Source organism: Oncorhynchus masou, chromosome 3, assembly GCF_036934945.1.
Source record: "Oncorhynchus masou masou isolate Uvic2021 chromosome 3, UVic_Omas_1.1, whole genome shotgun sequence".
NCBI lineage: Eukaryota > Metazoa > Chordata > Actinopteri > Salmoniformes > Salmonidae > Oncorhynchus > Oncorhynchus masou.
In genome coordinates this window covers 36,247,734-36,271,206 of record NC_088214.1, presented here as the reverse complement: position 1 = coordinate 36,271,206, position 23,473 = coordinate 36,247,734, and the positions used below count along the sequence as shown (strand labels likewise).

General features: G+C 41.1%; 1 protein-coding gene across 2 annotated transcripts in view; it reads left to right on the top strand.

Annotated features, from left to right (window-relative positions):
• Positions 1-1,008: 1,008 nt before the first annotated feature.
• dpydb (dihydropyrimidine dehydrogenase b) overlaps positions 1,009-23,473 on the top strand; it is a 137,634-nt gene continuing 115,169 nt past the window's right edge. Inside the window, exons 1-3 of one of the 2 annotated variants that reach the window (XM_064939198.1) lie at positions 1,009-1,293; positions 11,764-11,874; positions 18,259-18,341. In XM_064939198.1, coding sequence (XP_064795270.1) covers positions 1,264-1,293; positions 11,764-11,874; positions 18,259-18,341 — 224 coding nt within the window. In that variant the 5' untranslated portion in view covers positions 1,009-1,263. The remainder of the gene's footprint in view (positions 1,294-11,763; positions 11,875-18,258; positions 18,342-23,473) is intronic. The other variant, XM_064939191.1, reaches the window with a different exon arrangement.

Sequence of the window (23,473 nt, the reverse complement as noted above, 5' to 3'; positions counted from 1 at the left end):
TACTACATATTGAACAACAATTAGTTGTTTGCATGCCGTGGCCTAATGCCAATAGTTCCAAATAATACCGCAAATAAAGCCAAGGAAGTTATTGTCAACATAAAAGGTAAATGCAGGGAGTTTTTCTCGTTCACCCACACACAGTTTTATGATAGGTCTGATTTATAACCGGAAACATGTGTATTTATGGTATGGCATGTGCCAAGTGTATAATTCCTAATATTTTTGTATGTGAGGAGACTTTTCAGAAATGGTGCACGCAGAAATGTGTGACATTTACGCTATAAATGAGCGTAACCTTTATAAATGAGGCCCCTGGACAGTGTGTCTCCTCCAATATCTTTGTTTGCAACTGAAAGACAAATCACAGCTCTTTTATTGCACATGGCCAGGGTTGCACAACTGTCCTTGAAAACCGTGGTGGTGAAAGGCAGCAACCAACGCAGCAACCTACAGTAGCCTACCAACTGGGAACGGATGTCAGTTCAAAGTCTAGTTTTGATTTACATTTGGTTGTCAACTAATGTCAATTCACCACGTCACCATGTCATTGGATTTAGGTAAAACAGTCGGGTGAAAAAAAGACTAAATTCCCTTACTTTAGGTTTTCCACCTTGTTTGAACAGTCATCACATTGACTTTTCAGGTTGAAATGATGCAGAAACAACCAGTTTTTGCCCAGTTGGTGCACATGTATATATGTAAGTGTGTGTGTGTGTGTCCGTGTGTGTGTGTGTGTGTGTGTGTGTGTGTGTGTGTGTGTGTGTGTGTGTGTGTGTGTGTGTGTGTGTGTGTGTGTGTGTGTGTGTGTGTGTGTGTGTGTGTGTGTGTGTGCGTGCGTGCGTGCGTGTGTGTGTGTTTTGCCCAGTGTGTGTGTGTGGGGGGGGGGGGTGGGGGGCTGCCGGTTCAACATGATGCAGAACAGTTATCCATGCTATGTTCCCCCTCCTCGCCTTATAATGGACTCATAACAAACTTTAACCTTTCAAACTCCCTTATCAGTGTGATGACATGTCTGGCGCCACCGTTTCGAACTAACAAAATTATTATTGGTCCAAAGAAACACAACAGTCTTTATGGACAACATATGTGCTGCTGTGTTTAACTGGATGCACATTTTTAAATAAATATTTGATGTTTCAGACAGCGCATCCAAACTCTGAATGGAATAAGCTACTACAGAGCACAAGAGAAGTTTTGAACACACAAACCGAACGGTTTATTTGAACTTTTACCTGACAGACAAATGACCAAAAGAGAAACATGCTGAGTAAAGACCTTCCGGACATTGAGGTACATGATTTTATAGCTGTTAATCTGTTATGTTCGCTTGTAATCTCAATTTGCGACCCCTGGTTTTGGGAGTGAGGTGTCTTTTTGCTTTACTTTTTATGCGCAGTGTTTAGCCTACCTGCTTGAGCCATATCGTAAATAAATCTGGGTTGACAAACTGCTAGAATTAGACAGATTGGAGCATCGAGCAGGAATTTACAAATTAGCCTACTCTTCAGGTTTGACAATTTATGGAGGTATTTTTCTTTGGGATTTTTTATTACTTGTTTTTTTAGGCTGAAGGAGAAAGAGAACTTACCTTAAAATAGTATACTGTGTAAATGACACTGCAACAAAATTTCCCTATGGGGACAATGAAGTCCGTCAGTAAGTAAGGTAGTAAGTAGTGTTATTTTGAGCAAGGTGTTAGATAAAGTGGCACCGCGAGACCCTTTCTTCAGTCTAAGAGAGCACATGCAAGCTTTTCATGGAGGTTTGCCGACTACTTTCAGTCTTTTCCTTATGTGATAGACTCACACGCTTGTTCGGGCAATGCAATTGTAAAAAATAAATGACTAAACCAGCTAGCACGAGAATTCATTCTTCCTTCTCATACTAGCCAATCATTCTGTAGCTACCACTGAAGTTTCAGCACCATGGACTGTGCAAGGGCAGCCAGATGCATGATTGCATTATGCCTATCTATTTTGATGGGGGGAAAAAATATTTACAAACCAATAACCGTTGCTTTAAGAATTGTCCTAAACATTGTAATAATAGTCGATTGGGGATTCCACTACTTCGATAGCCTACACATTTTTTTTTTATCAACACCATGCATAGGCCACTTTTACTAAAGGCAAAACAGCTTATGTAGACTGAACCAACAAAAAACAGGAATAAGGATATTTTGTATCTGCCATTTGACCAGAAGGCCGAGTATAATCCATGCCTGTAAATTAGTATGACTCACCTTGCAAATACTGTAATCAATGATGGGACCTAGGCCTACATAACCTCTAAAAAATATGAGCTTTATACAATAATATCTGGTATTACTGAATACACCATTGTATTAAACCAACCCAAGACATGCCGGTGGATGGGCATGCATAATATCCTTTGACAATACCTACACCTCTGCCTAGGTGACATGTAGACTTCCTTTTATTGAAGACATTTGAATGGAGAGTGTCCCGGGGTAAGTGACGGCCTCCATTAGCATTTCTATTAATGGCTGTTATGACAACACTCATGTGACCTTGGCTGTGTCAGGGTGCGCTTAAGACGTGGTCTAAATGACTCCTGTCGGCTGTCGAAAATACCCCACTAAATGTCATCATAACGGCCGTCTGCGGGGCAATTAAACCGGCCGTTCATCTTGTGCTGCGCTGGAGACGTCTCCTTTTAATATCCTGCCTTTGTGAGAAAGCTAAACGTGCACCTTTGTGTGTGCTCATGGATTCATTAAAAATGTCTAGGATGGCCATCAGTGTTCGTTAGAAATGAGATTAATGTGTCCGCTTACAGAAAGGTCTATACACTTTATGTCTGGCCCTGAACCCTGCCAGGCCAGCCTCCAGAACAGGACTATCAAGTCAAGTGCAGGGACAGGATATTGGCAACATAGGCACCAAAAATTGCCATTTAAATGATGACAAGGAAACGTGTGTCTCGCAGACATCCGCCTCAGTGTCAACGTCTAGGATTTTAACGGCTGTAAGCCTAAGCATGAAACCCCTTAGAATAATCCTACAAGTGTTGGAGGCACTGCACGTTTTATACCCCAGCTGAGTGATCACCCACGTGATATATATACCGCACTTTTAATGTCGGCCTACTGCGATATAAGCTTAATGTTCCACAACGTCCCTCCACCGTATTGTATGCCACTCATTGATAATGTATGGCAATGGTGACACTATACCCATGACGTGTTGTATATTTAACCCAAGGATATGTAACCCAGTGATTTAACAATTTGAGTAAAGCATAGCATAGGGGGGGGGGATCTATCACATACATCACGCATGCAAAAACATTAACTTACACATTTGTCAAAGAGCATAAAGTCCTAAAGAGAGAATGTTAGTCGAGGTTCAGGTGATGCAGGCGGGATGCACAGGCGTTGCATCAGAGTGTGCTTGGAGATAAGAGGTCATGAACCAATAGACGAGCTAATCTTTATCTTATCTCTTCAACAATAACCAAGAGGACATTTGGATTTCCTGGAATGTTCTGTTTCGGGCGTATTGTGGCGTTGTGATGGTCATAAAAGTGTCTGCTGACCTGTTTGTAGAGGACTGAACATGATTTGACACTATAAAGACCCCAAGAACTATCTACTTACCTTGGCATTAGGGACGTTCTGACAAGGTCAAAATAGCTTTCTAACAGTCTCTCATTTGACAGATGTTCCCAGCTAGGGATGGTACCATGACATGGATGTAACATTTTTCTTTGAACGTTCCGTTAACCCTTTCTAGAAATGCACGCAAAAAAATTGTTGCAGGAACGTTCACTGTTTGCTGGGAAGTTTTTACAGTGATTCTGTCAATGATTCTCCTCTTATCCCTTTTAAGCGTGATTCTTCATGGTGATTACCTGACACATACACTTATTTCTCTTAATCTCGCTCTACCTATCGCAGAACTTTTAACCTATTGGAATCAGTGGCTCTATATCGTGTGCAGCGACAAAGAACCACTGACATGTAAATAGATGGCCTAGCAAATGTAGCTCCTGGGTAAGTTCACTTTGATTGCTCTGTTAATCAATCAGCAAGTCACAGATCATTCCAGGACTTGCCAACATGAGACTGCCCCCCCCCCTGGCCCACCCCATCTCTCCCACTCCTCCGCCCATCTTCTTATCTCTCTCTCTCTCTCTCCGCCCAACAGTGAGCTAAATCACACATCATCCGTCTTCTGCTGTCCCCTTTTCCTTTAGTTAAATAATTCCCCTGAACACAGGTGACAGTCCTCCTCCTCCTCCCGGTACAGTGTGTTTAAGTACCCTCTGGCCCTGCTTGTGAGGTCAGGGACGTGTGGTGCTCTGAACTTCTGCACCACAACGCTTCCCACCCTCAACTCAGCCCTCCTCCTCGTGCAAGATAAGGTCCCCTTGGCTGGGGCAGTTATCCAATCACAATCATGTTCTTTTTCTTGCAATTTGAGAGAGTATATTTGGATTTCTGTTTGCAATATTAGAGCCACTATATTTTGTGCAACTGGAGAGAACAAACTTAATATTGATTCAAGCATGCTTTCTCCCCCTAGGCGAGAAATGCTATGTTGCTTTAGCCTATAAACTGGTTTCAATCGAATTGGGCCTTTGGCCTTGGACCATGTCCTTTAGTTGTGCGATTTTGTTAGATTTAATTTCCCCATTCTAGTTAAATACAGCGATATTCAGGGATGAACCCAAGCAGGACAGCCTACACTCTCCATAACCTGTATCACTGCATCAGATGTTGGAACTGAATTAATATTGCTGAATGCCCCCAGTGTAGTGCAGTAGGATACTGTTGCTTTATCTCACCCATGGCGGATCAATATGTGGAAATTCATCTATCGATTTCCAGGTGAAGACACAGGGCAATAAGACAGTGAATTGCCAGCTGATGTTTAACTATCCAGCTCCGGGGAGGAAATATGTTACTTTTATGAAAGACTAGAATCTCTGAGGGAGTGGCTGGGGTCTCTTGTACTGATCTCTGGGCATTCTGAGACCTTAGTCAAGTTTGTTTGAAGTATGATGCTATTCAAAATGGCATTCGGGGAAATTGGAGGGAGACTGACAGAGCTCTTTGTTTGCACTGTGCTATTATTCATGCCCCTTCAGTTTCATGAAGTTGAACCTAAAAGTAAGATAGAAATACCATGCTGCAATAGCCTATTACTAGGATCATTGGTGTCCAACTAAAATTATCTCTGAATGTATGTAGGCTACACCTATGAGTGAACAATGACTTATATATACACTAAATTACTTATAGGGGGCGCAGTGTTGAGCCCCCCCTCCCTGCCAACACACACCCCTACTCAGGTTTTGTCTTTATTTTGCTATTTTGTAGAATAATAGTGAAGACATCAAAACTATGAAATAGCACATATGGAATCATGTAGTAACCAAAATAGTGTTAAACAACTCAAAATATGTTTTATTTTTGAGATTCTTCAAAGTAGCCACCCATTGCCTTGATGACAACTTTACACACTCTTGGCATTCCCTCAACCAGCTTCATGGGATAGTCACCTGGAATGCATTTCAATTAACAGGTGTGCCTTGTTAAAAGTTCATTTGTGGAATTTCTTTCCTCCTTAGTGTGTTTGAGCCAGTCAGTTGTGTTATGACAAGATAGGGGTGGTAAACAGAAGATAGCCCTATTTGGTAAAAGACCAAGTCCATATTATCACAAGAACAGCTCAAATAAGCAAAGAGAAATGACAGTCCATCATTACTTTAAGACATGAAGGTCAGTCAATCTGGAAAATGTCAAGAACTTTGAAAGTTTCTTCAAGTGCAGTCACAAAAACCATCAAGAGCTAATGATGAAACTGGCTCTCATGAGGACCATCACAGGAGTTACAGAGTTACATCTGCTGCAGAGGATAAGTTCATTGTTAACTACACCTCAGAAATGGCAGCCCAAATAAATACTTTACAAATCAAGTGAATCAGGCCTTCATGGTCGGATTGCTGCAAAGAAACCACTACTAAAGGACCAATAATAAGAAGAGACTTTATTGGGCTAAGATCCACAAGCAATGGACATTAGACCGGTGGAAATCTGTCCTTTGGTCTGATGGGTCCAAATTTGAGATTTTTGTTTCCATCCGCCATGTCTTAATGAGACGCAGAGTAGGTGATTTGATGATTTCCACATGTGTGATTCCCACTGTGAAGCATGGAGGAGGAGGTGTGAGGGTGTGGGGGTGCTTTGCTGGAGACACTGTCAGTGATTTAATTTAGAATTCAAGGCACACTTAATCAGCATGGCAACCACAACATTCTGAACCGATGCCCCATCCCATCTGGATTGCACTTAGTGAGTCTATCATTTCTCTTTCAACACGACAATGACCCATGGGCTATTTGACCAAGAAGGAGAGTATGGAGTGCTGCATCAGATGACCTGGCCTCCACAAACACCCAACCTCAAACCAATTGAGATGGTTTGGGATGAGTTTGACCCCAGAGTGAATGAATAGCAACAAGTGCTCAGCATATGTGGGAACACCTTCAAGACTGTTCAAGACTCATGAAGCTGGTTGAGAGAATGCAAAGCTGTCATCAAGGCAAAGGGTGGCTTCTTTGAAGAATCTCAAATTGAAAATATTTTCTTTTATTTAGCACGTTTTTGTTTACTAACTTATTACATTTGTGTTGTTTTGTAGTTTTGATGTCTTCACTATTATTCTACAATATATATATTTTTTTAAATATGAAAAACCCTTGAATGAGTAGGTGTGTCCAAACCTTTGACTGGCACTATATATGTGAATCACCAACTGGATTCAGTCTTATGTAGCAAAATATTTTACATTGGATAAAAATAGAGACTCAGACAAAATGGTATATCATACATAACATTTTTGAGGAACAATGGAAAAGTAATTCTGCTCTGAAAGTTGATACAGTTGTCATCTCACCTTTGAGAAAAGGGCATTTGAATATTTCTGGTACCTACTGGAGAGCTCTCCTTTGTCTACAGCCATTCTGCATTGTTCACACCCTCTTAAGCCAGCCTCACTCATCTCTTTAATAAATATTCACATGAGGTCATGTGCTAAACAGCGAGTATTGTAGTAAAGATTAAGACTAAAAGTGGTAGTAGCCTATAATAAAGAAAAATTCCAGGTAAACAGAAAGTGTTCAGATAAAAATATTTTATAAATATTAGATAACACTTACCCAGACACACTTGATTGATGGGTCATGTGAAAGAAATGCTAGAACCCCCAGCCACATCCAGTGGTGGAAAAAGTACTAAATTGTCATACTTGAGTAAAAGTATAAATCATTTCAAATTCCTTAGATTAAACGAGACGGCACAATTATTTTCTCTCTTTTTTTATTGACTGATAGCCAGGGGCACACTCCAACACTCAGGCATAATTTACAAACTAAGCATTTGTGTTTAGTGAGTCTGCCAGATCAGATGCAGTAGGGATGTTCTCTTGACAAGTGTTTGAATTGGACAATTTTCCTGTCAACATGTAACAAGTCCTTTTGGGTGTCAGGGAAATTGTATGGAGTAAAAAGTAGTACATTATTTTCTTTCGGAATGTAGTGAAGTAAAAGTAAAAGTTGCCAAAAATATAAATAGTGATGAACAGATAGCCGCAACCCCCCTCAAAAAAAACCTTAAGTAGTACTTTAAAGTATTTGACCACTGCCCAAATGCCTTCACACCAGTACATTAGTATACTTTATATACTGTTCCCCACGCACTTATCACATAGTATTCCATACATAAGTTAAGGACATGCAACCTGAGTTGAAACCTGAGTGAGGTGCACATGTACAATAAATAAACAAATGCATGCACCATATAATTATGTGGATGCACCATATAATTATGTGGATGCACCGTGTATTTATGTGGATTCACCATATATTTATGTGGATGCACCATGTATTTATGTGGATGCACCATACATTTATGTGGATGCACCATATATTTATGTGGATGCACCATGTATTTATGTGGATGCACCATGTATTTATGTGGATGCACCATGTATTTATGTGGATGCACCATATATTTATGTGGATGCACCATGTATTTATGTGGATGCACCATATATTTCTGTGGATGCACCATGTATTTATGTGGATGCACCATGTATTTATGTGGATGCACCATGTATTTATGTGGATGCACCATATATTTATGTGGATGCACCATATATTTATGTGGATGCACCATGTATTTATGTGGATGCACCATGTATTTATGTGGATGCACCATGTATTTATGTGGATGCACCATATATTTATGTGGTGGACAATTGATATTGTTGTGGTATGTCACAAAATCATGTTACATCCACACATATCAATTTTCATTTTATATTTATAAGTCTGGCTAAGTGGATGAATCTCTACAGAAGGTTTAAACGGTACAGCCAAATGGTTACTTGCATAATAGCAATATCAGAAATAGATCATGTCAAAATCAAATATACAGTATGTACAAGAACAATATCAATAACGATATCAATGATGGACGATGTAGTTACTGTATATGCATAAAATCAGGGGTAAAGTGGCTGAGCAGCAGGATAACAAAAAAATGTGTAGCAGCAACTTACGTGTTAGGAGAGGGTAATTTGAATAGAGGCACTGCAGATAGTGCTGATGACTGGTCCGTCAGAACCACGAATGAACAAGGGAATCTATATTCGGAGAGCCTGTTTCTGTCCTGCCCTTGACTTAGTTGCAAAACTCCCTGATCTTCTCAAAAATATAAGTTTGTCTAGCTGTGTCCAGTTCAGGTCGTGCTTGTACAAGTAGAACATCTGTGGGAGGAAGGATGTCAGCGTTGCGCAGCAGCTGAAACCTGGTCCCGACAGTCCGAAATCTCCTTGGCGACAACAGCAGGCTACAAAGCTGTAAAACAGGGAATAACAACAACAACAAATCAGAAGGCATTTACAACCCTGCACAACATCAATTCACCTCACAAGTTTAGATAAGAAGAATAACCTCATGCAATGCAATGAAAATGATTTTCACCTGAAGTGCTGGTACTGCTTGTCTGTAGCAGCGGCCTGAAGTATGGAGTGTTGTTGCCAGCTGTAGCTTTCCACCAGCACCGTACCATCCTCCAGTCCAACCAGCTGTGGGATGTTGACCCCTGTCACAGTGCTGTCCTTCACAATACCAGCAATCTCAGACAGTGTTCACTCTGGTCTTTCTGAAGCGCTGCTTGATGAGGCCGAATGAACCAGTCGGGGGCAAACTTGGTGTGGCCTGTGATCAGGAAGTGAAGGTCAAGATTGTGGTGGAGCTTGTGCATTGTCCGTCAGGCACAATACCAGAGCACAAACTTGTTATTGTTTTGGCCACTGCAGTTATCGCAATTCAGGTGCACACGTATTTCCCCAATTTCGTAGTTGGTGAAGAAATGGTGCATGTACTATCGTTGATGACTGCGCTGCTGCCTTTGCTTGCATGGGCCAGCTCTCTTTTTGATGGGAGGCATTAGACCATTCTCCTTGGGTATGACTGGTGGAGGAGAGTCAGGTGTGTTCTACTGATGCTGAAAGACAAGTTCCAGATGCATATATTTTAGCATTATTATACAATCGATGCGAAATGGCATTCTGAGATAATGTTAATGTTACTGTTCCCACTACAATAAGAAAAAATACTTAAATACATATAATTTTGTCCTTGAAGCATTTATTTGAAACACTGTAGAATTCCATTCATTCCTATGGAGGACTGCTCCTATTGTGGACTGCCAATATGGCCGATTGCTGGCTTCAAGCCGCTCAATGGCCGAAACATAGCATCAGCAGTCCAGAGTTTAAATGCCACTGCTAAACGGTTGACATCGCTTCCTAATTTCTGCAGTGTTTGATTGTGATTTTACTGACTCTGTGGAATTAGTGATGTGGGTGCCGGGTGTGATCAGTAGAGACTGATAAAGTCAGCCTCCACTGCTCCTCATGGGACTGCGAGGAAAGGAGAATATAATTGTGTTTAAAATTGTATCTGGATTCCTCCTGAGGGAATGGTTTTCTCTACCCTAAAGGCATAGCAAGCCACTTCCCCAAATTATTTGTTTGATAATGTAGTCTTACTCTTTAATAAAATAGAGGGCTGTTATCAATATCATATAATATTAATGAAAGCTATTTTCAGAACTGTGCTTGGTTCATTTTCTGGTGTTTTTAGGGTGTAGCCTAACTATAGAAGTGAATGAAACTTGAATCATAGGCAAAGTCTGATAAAGAATACCACAAATGCATCTCCGCATCTCAAAATAATACAACTGTTTCCACACAACAGGCACTGTGCCATAGGCTGAATACAGCGTGTACTCTCTATACGTCCCTTACATACATTGATAGTGGTTTTAATAATAGATTCACCTCAGTTTCTCACTGAAGTGCAAATTGTTGCTTCAGGTTTGGCTGACCTGATCATTCCCCCACTGAAACCTAAGAGAGAAAATAACTTGCAGATAGCAGCCCCGTTTCATTGTTGTGGTTTTTGTCATGACCTGAAAAACATTCAGACATTGACAAGACAAAAAAGTTATTTCTGAAACATTTGATAACAGCGTACCACAATTTACACTCTACTTATAAACGTACTAAGAGCTGTGGGGCTTTCATCTGTGTTCATTCGTATGCGGGTCTCTGTTGAATGACATCTTGGATCTGCTTTTGCTTTGTGTTTCAAGCTTTAATGGTATTAACCGGCTGGCACCCGCCTCACAAGCTGCCTTCAAGTCTCAGTTCAGCACCAGGACCAAAAGTGGCTCATTTCAATTTGCACTTGGCCTTTCTGTTCTTCCCTTTATCTGATTGTGCTAGTCGTGTGTACTGAAACTAATGCAGACATGGTTCCCCTTCACCCTACAAAGAGCATGAAATGAGTATTAGTGTGCCAGTGATAGCTGTTTCCTTTTCTGTTTATGCCCCCCACTTCCCTCCTCTCCCTCAGTTAGCTTGGCTGTTAATTGTGTTTGCCATCTGAACAGAGGACTCTGCTCTACATTGGTGTCCATCTTGAAAGACTTGCTCATACCATGATCATTTGACTGGCAACCGTGAATCAATGGGCAATGGGTGTCAGAGAACGATACCTCATAGGGTGAGAATCTAGTACTCAGCCTCAATGTGGGTCTTGTTTCACGGTGCATTTGCCTGCTTGTGAATTATGGATTAGATGAATGTGTTGTGTAATTAATACAGGTTGATATTACAATCCGATGGTGTTTTAGCACAATCAGTGTGAAGGGAAAATCCATTAAAGAACTATCTTTGAGCATTTTTGTATTAGTCCACTGTTGATAAAGTCCCATAATATTTTACATGTCAGCAGTCAAGTTTTCAAGATATTGGACCTTCAAGAAGCAAAGTGTCACAGGCTACATTTTAAAATGATTTACTTTATGATTATTTTTTAGTGTAGACATTGACATTTTCTCTCCATATAAACATGTAGCCTAAAGGTAAACATATGCTTTACTAAAACACACAAAAAAATCCTTCTTACCATTAACGATTCGGCCTAAAACAATTCCTATGTGCCTCAATGCTCTCTCCTTTTAACGTCTCTGTTTCTTCCAATATAACCTGCATTTCCTCACATGTACTACTCTCAAACCCACTCAAGACTGAGACCTTTGTGGTGTTGCAACCCACTCTCACAGCTTATTGTGAATCAGACACGAATTGTCTATTTCACAATAGTGTGTTGGGTCAATAAGCCGCCCTGTGTTAATGAGCCATGTTCAATGTGCCACAGAGTATCCTGTCTCTGAACCCGAGGGTGCAGACCCACGCTGCCATCCACTCAACGGGCGCCAAGAAGACAGAAAGGAAACACTGGAAGAGAAACCCAGAGAAGAGCTGTGATGTAAGTCTGACATCTTTCCTTCCTCTATACAAACTGTTTTTTATTATGCTCCATGTTCATCTCTAGGGCCAGACATTTTTCCTGACCTTGTGACCCACCCCAGAAAAACTGTAGGCCCAGGAAAAATAACTAGGGCCCAAAGTTTTTTCTGGAGAGGTCACTTAGTGAGAAAAAAGCCCTGATCCGATGATGTAGTTACATTCATATCCCAATCATTCTTAATGTCACGCTTCCCTCTTCAGTCCTCATTGAAATATTTTGGAGTGCCTATCAACAGCCTGAAGTATCAGCTTTAATGGGACATGAATCAGAAAGACCATACCCAGCAGCTGCTGCCCTAAATCGGTTAAATATTGCACATTTCCTCTGCTTATCGTCTCATAGCTCCAGCCTCAGTCAAGGCTCAAAACCATTTTCAAATTCACATTTTTTATGCTTTTCCCCTCTGCCGTGTGGTGATTGTTCTAATAAATAGAACAATCTCGTTTCCATAGAACCCATATTAATAAGATGCTTATATTATGTCGGCAATTCCCAACACTAAGCATTTTGTCTAATTATTAATAATAGGGTCTCTAGATGTTGGATTAGACAAATCCTTTGCAGACTATAAATGCAACACTGGTAATTTCAGTGAAAATGTCATTGGTTATCCCAGTGGCGACCTGTGCTGGCGGTTGTAATTGGAAATGTAATTACAGTATATTGTATTGTATAGCACAAATGAGCTCGGCTAACATGTTAGACTTTACAGAATCAAGTCCTAAATCATAAACGTTACAGCCTTTTCAACTGTCCACCGCACTTCACACTCAACATGTTAAATTGGCATTGGCAAGGTTTTGTTTTTAATGAAAAGCTTGTGCCTCTTGGTAACCCCCCGGGCGAGATGTCACAGAGGTGTTGGTTTTGTAAGGGCTAATTCTATTAAGGCAGACTGGCAAGTGTATTCATTGTGTTATCCAAGAGGTCAGAGGGCAAGGTTGATTGGGGGGGAAAGGTAATTGCACATGGGAAGAAAATCTCCACCTGTCATAACAGGATAGCACAGCAATAGCAGGACCCTCCAAAACAGCTGATTACAATATGTAGACTAATATGGGTTCCCTGAGGGAAGGAAACAAGGGAGCGAAAACAGCAAGATGTTTGAATGGGAACACATGGAGTGTTTTGGTGTTGATTCTTCCAAACACGTTATTATTAGTTCATCCTAAAGCACAAACATAATATAATAGTCACAATTGAAGTACTGTTAACGCAGCTTTTAATGTTATTCCTAGCAGCACCACGACAAAGCTCAATATATTACACTTTGAATGTGGGGTAGGAAAGAAAACGTGTATGCATTTAAAAGTACAGTCGCTAGTGAAAGTCTACACACCCCTTGCACAGTCTTCACATTTCTCTACATTAAAATTAAATCTAACAATGGATTAAATTAGATTTTTTTCCCCCTATCGATCTACACAACCTACTCCACATTTTCAAAGTGAAAGAACAATTATAGAACTTTTTCCTATCGCTTTACAAATACTAAATGAGGATGTATTGATTGCGTATGTCTTCACAGCCTTGAGTTTATACTTGGTGAAGCACCTTTGGCAGCCAAGACAGCTGTGAATAATTTTAAATATCATTCTACCATCCAAAAAAGCGAATCTTAGAGCAACATAGTGAGCTCTATTTTCATGTCATCTGACCAGAGCACCGGTTCATATCCAAGTGTCAATGCCGTTTAGCAAACTCCAGCCATTTACATTTGTTGGACGAAATTAAAATAGAGCTCTATGGCCACACACACTAGTGGTGGGTTTGGGGTCGAAATGAGAATGCATGAGCAGAAAAGAACCCCATACATACTGTAAAATATGGTGGTGGAGCTTTGATGTTATGGGGCTAATATCTTTCCACTGGTCCTGGGGCCTTGCTGAGGTCAACGACAGCATGAACTTTACCCAGTACCAGGATATGTTAGCCAAAAACCTTGTTGCCTCTGCCAGGAGGCAGAAACTTGGCCGGAAATGGAACTTCCAGCAACACAATCACCCCAAGAACACATCAAAATCCACAAAGAAAAGTTTAATTGGTCACAAAAATCAACATTTTGCAGTGACAATCTCGTTCTCAGGACTTGAAATCCTTTGAAAACCTGTGGTTTGAATTGAAGAGGGAAGTACATAAGAGCTGACAAAGGATTTCAAGGATCTGGAAGGATTCTGTATGGAGGACTGTTCTAAGATCCCTCCCAATGTCAGAGATATGTATATAGGTGGCAGGGAAGTCAGGCGCAGGAGAGTCAAACGGAGTGTAAAATGGAGTCTTTTAATAATGTCCAAGTAACATGCTCCATAACACTAAATAGAAAAATGAATATAAACAAATATGGGTACGAAGACCCGTCGCACACCTACGCAAAAAGCACTACACTGACAATAAACAATCTCTGACAAAGACATGAGGGGAAACAGAGGGTTAAATACACAACAGGTAATGAATGGGATTGAAAACAGGTGTGTGGGAAGACAAGACAAAACCAATGGAAAATGAAAAATGGATCAATGATGGCTAGAAGACCGGTGACGTCGAACGCCGAGCACCGCCTGAACAAGGAGAGGCAACGACTTCGGCAGAAGTCGTGACACCCAATGTGTTCTCCAATCTCATAGAACAATTTAGAAAAAGGCTCAGTGCCATTATCCTCGCAAGGTGAGTTATTGAAAGGTATTGAAAACAGGGGTGTCAATAATTTTGACCCCCTACCTTTTTGCCAAAAAATATTATATTACTTGTTAAACAAAGTCTCTTTCTCCAAGCAATTGTATAGAATAATATAATTTTAGTATTTAGTAAATATTGTCTTAACTCTATTTCTTGAACTGCATTGTTGGTTAAAGGCTCGTTAGTAAGCATTTCACGGTAAGGTCTACTCCACTTATTGTGTTCGGCGCGTGTGACAAATAAAATTTGATTTGATTGTCACTTTACACTTACCTATATGTACATATTACCTCAATTACCTCAACTAACTTGTAACCCCGCACATTGACTTGGTACTCCCTGTACATAGCCTCGTTATTGTTATTTTATTGTTGCTCTTTTATTTTTTTCTTTAGTTTATTTAGTAAATATTTGTCTTCGCTCTTATTTTTCTTTAAAAACTGCATTGATGGTTATGGGTTAGGGCATGTGACATAACATTTGATTTGAATTTCACTTTCATTTTTTGCATACAATACAGCTCAGTATTTGAATGATATACAGTAATTTTTACTCATCTTTATCAAGGTTGTAAATAATGTCGGACCTCATGGTATATCCAATGTTTTTATCAGAATTCCTCAAGCTCAGTTGGTTGGGAATCATTGATGGACAGCAATATTCAAACCTTGTTTGCAGATTTAAGTCAGGGCGGAGTCTAGACCATTCAGAAACACTCCACACCTCTTTGCCATTCAAATGTGTGTAATTGTCCCTCAGAAAAAAATAACTTCTATCACAGGGTTAGGTCTTCAGATGACTTAGGGGGGTTTACCTGGGCTTTGCTCCTTTCATATTTATTTTGCTCCTAACAAACTCCTCAGTCCCTGCTGGTGACAAGCAGACTCATAACATGATGCTGCCACCACAATACTTAGAAATAGAAATGGATCAACAATATTGCATTCACTCCACATTACTGGCCTCTAATGACAAAGTGAAAATATGGAAGCCTGTGTTAAAAAACAAATCTCTCTAAATCGTCCATTCTGTTTGCATCAAGGCTGTTAAGTAATACAGCAAGACAACACAGCAGAAACATTCACTTTTTGTTCTGATTTAAAAACTACAGATTTGGGTCAAATCCAATACAACACAACACAGAGTGTAACCCAGAGACAATGTTTGAATATAGCTGTCCATTTAATGATTGCCAACCAAATTTACTGAGCTTGAGCAATTTTGACAAAAACAATGGAAGAACAGTGCATTTGGAGTATTCAGTATTCAGACCCCATTACTTTTTCCACATTTTGTTATGTTACAACCTTATTCTAAAATGGATTAAATAGTTTTTTCCCTCATCAACCTAAAATTTTGCAAATTTCTACAAACATTTTAACTGAAATATAACATTTACATAAGTATTCAGACCCTTTACTTAGTACCTTGTTGAAGCACCTTTGGCAGCAATTACAGCCTCGAGTCTTCATGGGTATGACACTACAAGCTTGGCACACCTGTATTTGGGGAGTTTCTCCCATTCTTCTCTGCAGATCCTTTCAAGCTCTGTCAGGTTGGATGGGGAGCGTTGCTTCACAGCTATTTTGTGGTCTCTCCAGAGATGTTTGATCGGTCCCGGCTCCGGCTGGGTCACACAAGGTCATTCAGAGACTTGTCTCGAAGCCAGTCCTGCGTTGTTTTGGCTATGTGCTTAGGGTCATTGCCCTGTTGGAAGGTGAAACTTTGCCCCAGTCTGAGGTTCTGAGCACTCTGTAGCAGGTTTTCATCAATCTCTGTACTTTGCTCCGTTTTTATTTCCCTTGATCCTGACTAGTCTCCCAGTCCCTGCCGCTGAAAAACATCCCCACAGCATGATGCTGCTGCCACCATGCTTCATGCATGGATTTTGGCATGTTTGCTCCAGACGTGACGCTTGGCATTCAGGCCAAAGTGTTCAATCTTGGTTTCCTCCGACCAGAGAATCTTGTTTCTCATGGTCTGAGTCTTTTAGGTGCCTCTTGGCAAATTCAAAGCGGGCTGTCATGTGCCTTTCACTGAGGAGTGGCTTCCGTCTGGTCACTCTACCATAAATGCCTGATTGATGGTTGTCCTGAAAGGTTCTCCCATCTCCACAGAGGAACTCTGGAGCTCAGTCAGAGTGACCATGGGGTTCTTTGTCATCTCCCTGAAAAAGGCCCTTTTGAAAAAGGCCCAGTTTGGACAAGCAGCCAGCTCTAGGAAGGGTCTTGGTTGATCCAAACGTCTTCCATTTAAGAAGAATGGATGACGGAGGCCAATATCAACCCTGCAGAAATTGATTGGTACCCTTCCCCAGATCTGTGGCTCGATACAATCCGGTCTCGGAGCTCTACGGAAAATTCCTTCGAACTTGTTTTTTACTCTGACATGCACTGTCAACTGTGGGACCTTATATAGACAGGTGTGAGCCTTCCCAAATCATGTCCAATCAATTTAATTTACCACGGGTGGACTCCAAAAAGTGGTAGAAACATCTCAAGGATGATCAATGGAAACAGGATGCACCTGAGCTCAATTTCGAATCTCATAGCAAATTGTCTGAATGCTTATAGAAATAAGGTATTTCTGTTTTTTATTTGTAATACATTTCGAAAAATTTCTAAAAACGTGTTTTCGCTTTGGTATTATGTGGTATCTTGTGTAGACTGATGAGGTTATTTTTAAAAAAATACATTTTAGAACAAGGCTGTAACGTAACAAAATTTGGAAAAAGTCAAGGGGCCTGAATACCTTCTGAATGCACTGTGTGTTGCGCTAAGAGGTGCAAAGTCGGTAGAATATTATTCCAAATTATTCACAAGACGTGCGCAATCAAGAGATATATATATTTTTTTTCTATAACATATTTTACTTTGAGAATGTGGAGTAGGTTGTGTAGATCAGTAGGGGTTGGGGAATGTACTGTGCAAGGGGTGTGTAGACTTTCACTAGGCACCGTGCATATCGATTACCTGAGTGCCTCCGGTGTTTTTAATGGTAGGAGGCAGGAGGAAGAAAATGATATATGCATTAGCTTTATAAAGTCTCCCACACCACTCCCTATGCAACTTCTCTCCACTCCCTACACAAACTTCTCCCTGCTCTTTAATCAAATGGGCCTATTGTGATGGCTGTATTTACTTGAATGGTTTCTCTCTCAAGTCTTTTCTCCCATTGTGCGTCATCAAGAGGATTAAGTCAGTGAACTGAGTCTGGGCCTGAACTGTATTAGGCTATTGGATGAAGGAAACGGCGTATGGTGGACTTTGTATACGTTATAAAATGGATCTTAATTAAAAAAATCCCCCCAGATAATGTAAACCGTGTCGCGTTACCATGTTAAATAGCACAAATTAATCTTCCTTATTTGAAACAGGGAATTTAAATCAAATCAAATCACATTTGATTTGTCACATACACATGGTTAGCAAATGCGAGTGCAGTGAAATGCTTGTAATTCATAAGAGGTCTGTAGCTATAGTGCAGTACTCAGTGGTCTAATCCTCCTAAAAAGTCATATATATAAATCGTAGTTAATCTCTATGGTAATGTATTAGTTTAGAATGTATTCAGCTGTTATAGTATTTTCATGGCTCTGTTTCAAAGGATGGACTCGTCATCTCATCATGCTACAGTATTTAATATAGAATCTCTCTCTCTCTCCAGAGCTGCGTCAAGTTGGAGAACAACTTCGACGACATCAAGCACACGACTTTGAGCGAACGGGGGGCACTCCGCGAGGCGTTCAGGTGAGAGGAGGAAGCGAGGAGAGGAGAGGAGGGGGGGGGTCACCATGGAAACGTCCCCGTTGCCATGACAGGAGTGGTGATGGAAGGATGGGGATGGGGGGTGGGGGTTCTAAGTCATTCCTCATTATTGGAGGAACAAATGAGTTTCATAGCCACCATTCAGCCTCTCCCTCTCGGAGGGGTGCATTTGTCTGAAGGGGAGGCCTCCCCCGAGGCCAGCGTCTTGGCTCTTAAACACAGGAAACGCCAAGCCTGGCTGCACGCTGGGAAAAAATGTAAATGTTTCATTTGTTGCTGCTCGCTAGAAAATAATGCTTATGGGAGTCCCCAGGCAGTATTGGAGTACTTTAAGCGTTGACTCATAAGGGTGTTTGCAATTAGAGCTCAAGATTTATTTAGCAGTCATTGGAAATCACAGGAGGGAGACCTTTGACATTGTGACAAGATTGCCAATCTGTTCTCTTGTCTGAAGATGTTTGCTTTACCACATGGCTAGCTACATCAAGGGCCGATTTAATTCCACAGTGACAAATAACATGCATACATCTCAAAGTCTGCCATAAGTAGAAGTACATTACATGACCAAAACATACATATAGATAGACTGTACTGAAATATAATAATTATAATAATGGTTCCATAAGCCATTTTACTAGAATAAAGTACTGTATATGGTTAAGTTTTTTATCATTGTGAGTTCTGTTTGAGCAGCCAATAAGATTCACAGGTTTGAAACAAGATGACACTAGTTCTGTTAACAGAGTGTGTTTGATCAATACTTTTCGGAACTATTTTGAAACAGTGAAAGTGAACTTTATTCTGTTGGACTATGCTTCCCTCTGTTTGAGTCAACACAGCCAGCATAGTTGTAAGGTCAGTTGGGTTGTTACGGCTCAACTTACCATGTCCACTATGCTTTCTATGTTCTAAGCTATGTTTTCAACACTATTATGTTTACATGAACTCTGATTATTTCCAGGTATAGACAACATCCTAAAAAAATAAATGTAGATATCTTTTATTAGAAAGAATACTATTTTTGCCTTGACAGAGTGATGCTTAATGTAAAAAAAAAAAAATGGCTCAACATACCCCACTATTCCCTACATGTGAGAGCGGGCGAGGGCCACTGCAATGCTAGTGAAAGATGCAGGTTCCCTGACAGCTAATAACGTCTGACATCAAAGTCCAGCCCGTGCCTTTATCTCACCACGGTCACAGTAAAAGGCAAAGGAAGGGCTGGGGAGTCGGAGAGGGAGGGGGAGTGTTCCTCCTAGGGTAAGGAGGGTGTGTGTGTGTGTGTGTGTGTGTGTGTGTGTGTGTGTGTGTGTGTGTGTGTGTGTGTGTGTGTGTGTGTGTGTGTGTGTACCTCCTAGGGTAGGAGATGAGGGGTTGAGTATGAGGGTGGGTGTGTGTGTGTGTGTGTGTGTGTGTGTGTGTGTGTGTGTGTGTGTGTGTGTGTGTGTGTGTGTGTGTGTGTGTGTGTGTGTGTGTGTGTGTGTGTGTGTGTGTACCTCCTAGGGTAGGAGATGAGGGGTTGAGTGTGAGGGTGGGTGGGTGGGTGGTAGGGCTGGTGGGGTGTGTTGTCAGTGGCCACGGACTGCTGCAGCTTGCTGACATCCTGTTCTCATCACTTATGTTGAGTCATCCAGGATCCAGGAAGTGATGTATACAGCAGGGGTTGGAACATCATTTTTCCCCAATAGAACCATTCTTTTTTTGTTCCATTCCACTGCAAAATAAAGTTATGGGGGTTGGAACATCATTTTTCCCCAATAGAACCATTCTTTTTTTGTTCCATTCCACTGCAAAATAAAGTTATGTACCTGTTCAAACCAGAAACAGTACCGGTTTTTATCGTTCCTTTCTGTTCCTTTTTAAACCTCTGAAGTATATATATACACTACCGGTCCAAAGTTTTAGAACACCTACTCATTCAAGGGTTTTTCTTTATTTGTACAATTTACTACATTGTAGAATAACAGTGAAGACATTAAAACTATGAAATAATACATATGGAATCGTAACCAAAAAAGTGTTAAACAAATCAAAATATATTTTATATTCTTCGAAGTAGCCAAATCACAGACAGTGTCACCAGCAAAGCACCCCCACACCATAACTCCTCCCCCTCCATGCTTTACGGTGGGAAATACACATCTGTTCACCAACACCGAGTCTCACAAAGACACGGCGGTTGGAACCAAAAAATCTCCAATTTGGACTCCAGACCAAAGGACACATTTCCACCTGAGGCTGGTATCTCTAATGAAGTTATCCTCTGCAACAGAGGTAACTCTGGGTCTTCCATTCCTGTGGCGGTCCTCATGAGAGCCATTTTCATAATAGCGCTTGATGGTTTAATGCGACTGCAATGAGTAGATGTTCTAAAACCTTTGACCGGTAGTGTATTTTTACAATTTAGCTCAACATTAATTTACTCCACCAATCAGTGCTGATAGAGCAGCTTGCTCTGTAGCGGGTAAGTGATTTAATCTGTATAGAGAAGTCATTAAGAGCAAATTGTATTTTGCAATAACAGCATGGTTTAATCACAATGAAAGAAAAACACACACACTGTGCTGTCAGTCACAGTGTAGAGCGTGAGATGCAACTAACATTTTGAGGGTGAGGAGAGAACGAGAGAGGATGGAGGAAGCATGCTTTGAAGCGCAGGGCATCATGTTATGACATGCATTGTCTGAATTTGGCCCACAGAATTATACGAGGATGGAGGAAGCATGCTTTGAAGCGCAGGGCATCATGTTATGACATGCATTGTCTGAATTTGGCCCACAGAATTATACCTATGGCGGAGCAGCTTCTATTGAGGAACTTTGAAAATCTTTGAACTTCCGAGTTGGTTTACCATTGGACAAGAGCCAACATTAGCTAGCTAACTAACAGGCTTTTGTGTGTAGAGCAGCACTAGAATTCAAAACACGTCTTACCTTTTTGTATCGTGGTTAAGAAATCCAATGTGAAACATGATAACTATAGTATCCTTAATTAGCATTGAAAAAGTCGATCCATTCTTCTCTAATTAAACATCTCCCTAATTTCTGAATTACGCTTGTAACGTTGTCAGGAGGCTGTGCTTCAGAGGGGAAGGGGAGGTAGCTTACACAAACACACACACCCACTGGCACAACATTTCGGGCTGACAAGCAGATGCTGGTATACGTTTCTGAATGACAGAGTGAGGGCTTTGCATAGATGCATTGTTGCGATTTTTGTGGGACTGGAAAAGAATGTCTGGAATGTAAAGTAGCGATATTAACTGGTTCCCATGCTTTTAAAATAACAGTTCTGTTCCCGGAACAGAATAGATCACTTTCAGTTCGGGTTCTGTTCCACAAATTACTTTGTTATTTTCTGTATTTTGATTCTGTTCCCTGAAATGGATCCAACCCTCGATGTACAGTATTATATCATTCATAGATTATGTTTTAAATGCACATAAGTGTGGTAAATGTGCACATATTTCTGTTTGAAAAGTATATTGTTCAAAACAAGCTGTGTTCAGTTACTTACTACTCTACCACTCAGTGACTCTGCTAGCAACAGCAGCATGGTGCACAGCCGTACAAACATTGCTTGGATTGTTTTGGCTGCTATGCGGGGGAACTACCCCCAATGAAATCGCTGGATTCCACAGCAGAAAGTAAGTGGACCGTCCTGAGGCGCTCAAATATGCACTCAGTCAGAACTTCTGGGGTCTGCTCTAGTCTCCCTCCCAACGAGTCTCTCATGCCAGGCGGCTTACTTCCTCACGTGAGCCTAGATCTTCTCTGTCATGTTCAGATGGAGCTAAAGCAAAAAGCTCATTGTAATTGCATTTTATGCCACTAATTATACCAGTTGTGGGAGTATTCACACCCCTTTACTTATTCAACATTTTGTTACGTTACAGCCTTGTTCTAAAATGAATTCAAAATGGATTTCTCTTCATCAATGTACACACAATACCCCATAATGATGAAGCGAAAACTGATAAAAAAACAAAAACAGAATGACCTTATTTACATAAGTATTTAGACCTTTTGCTATGATACTCAAAATGTTGCTCAGGTGTATCCTGTTTCCATTGATCATCCTTGAGATGTTTCTACACCTTGACTGGAGTCCACTTGTGGTAAATTCTATTGATTGGACATGATTTGGAAAGGCACACACCTGTCTACAGTATATAAAGTCCCACAGTTGACAATGCATGTCAGGTCAAAAACCAAGCCAGGAAGTCAAATAAATTGTCCGTAGAACTCAGAGACAGGATTATGTCGAGGCACATATCTGGGGAAGGGTACTAAAAAATTTCTGCAACATTGATGTCAGGATTTGGCCAGGGTTGTTCCGGGTTTTGGTCACTAGATGCCCCCATTGTGCTTTTTGACCTTATGTTTTTTCCCTTGTTCCCCATTATTATTTGCACCTGTGCCTCGTTTCCCCTGATTGTATTTAAACCCTTAGTTTCCCTCAGTTCTGTGCTCTGTGTTTGTATGTTAGCACCCAGCCCTAGTGTTCTGTGTTTTCTTGTCGATTCCGGTGGATGCTCTTGTGGAGTTCTGTTATTGTTTTTGAGGATCTCTTAAGGCTTTTTTGTGCTATTCCTACCATCTTTTGGATTTACTATTTTTGTATTGAAGGACTTCTCCTTTTTACTTTATTAAATACACCGTCTTAAGTACTGCTGTGTCTGCCTCATCTTCTGGGTTCTGCTGACTATTCGTGGCTCAGTTGGTTAAGTGACTGGTTAAGTGACTGTTTCTCACTCCGGAGACCCAGGTTCGTAACCGGGTCCTGACAGAAACACAGAGCCAAAAATGAACCCAGAGGCAGCCAGTTCCCAGGACCTTTTTGCCATGCTGTCCCACCACCAGGAGACTGTCCAACGCCACGAAGCCGCTGCTGTCGGAAAAAGCCCTGGCCTGGGCTACTGCTGTGTGGGATGCCCATAGTTCCTGCTGTGCCAGCTACTCTGCCTTTGCTGAGGAATTCAAACGAGTGTTTCAAGGCCCAAGCAGTGGTTCTGACTCAGCCAAACAGCTCCTGACTCTCCACCAAGGTTGGCGCAGCGTGACGGACTATGCCATCCAGTTCCGCACGGTGGCAGCAGCAAGTGGCTGGAACAA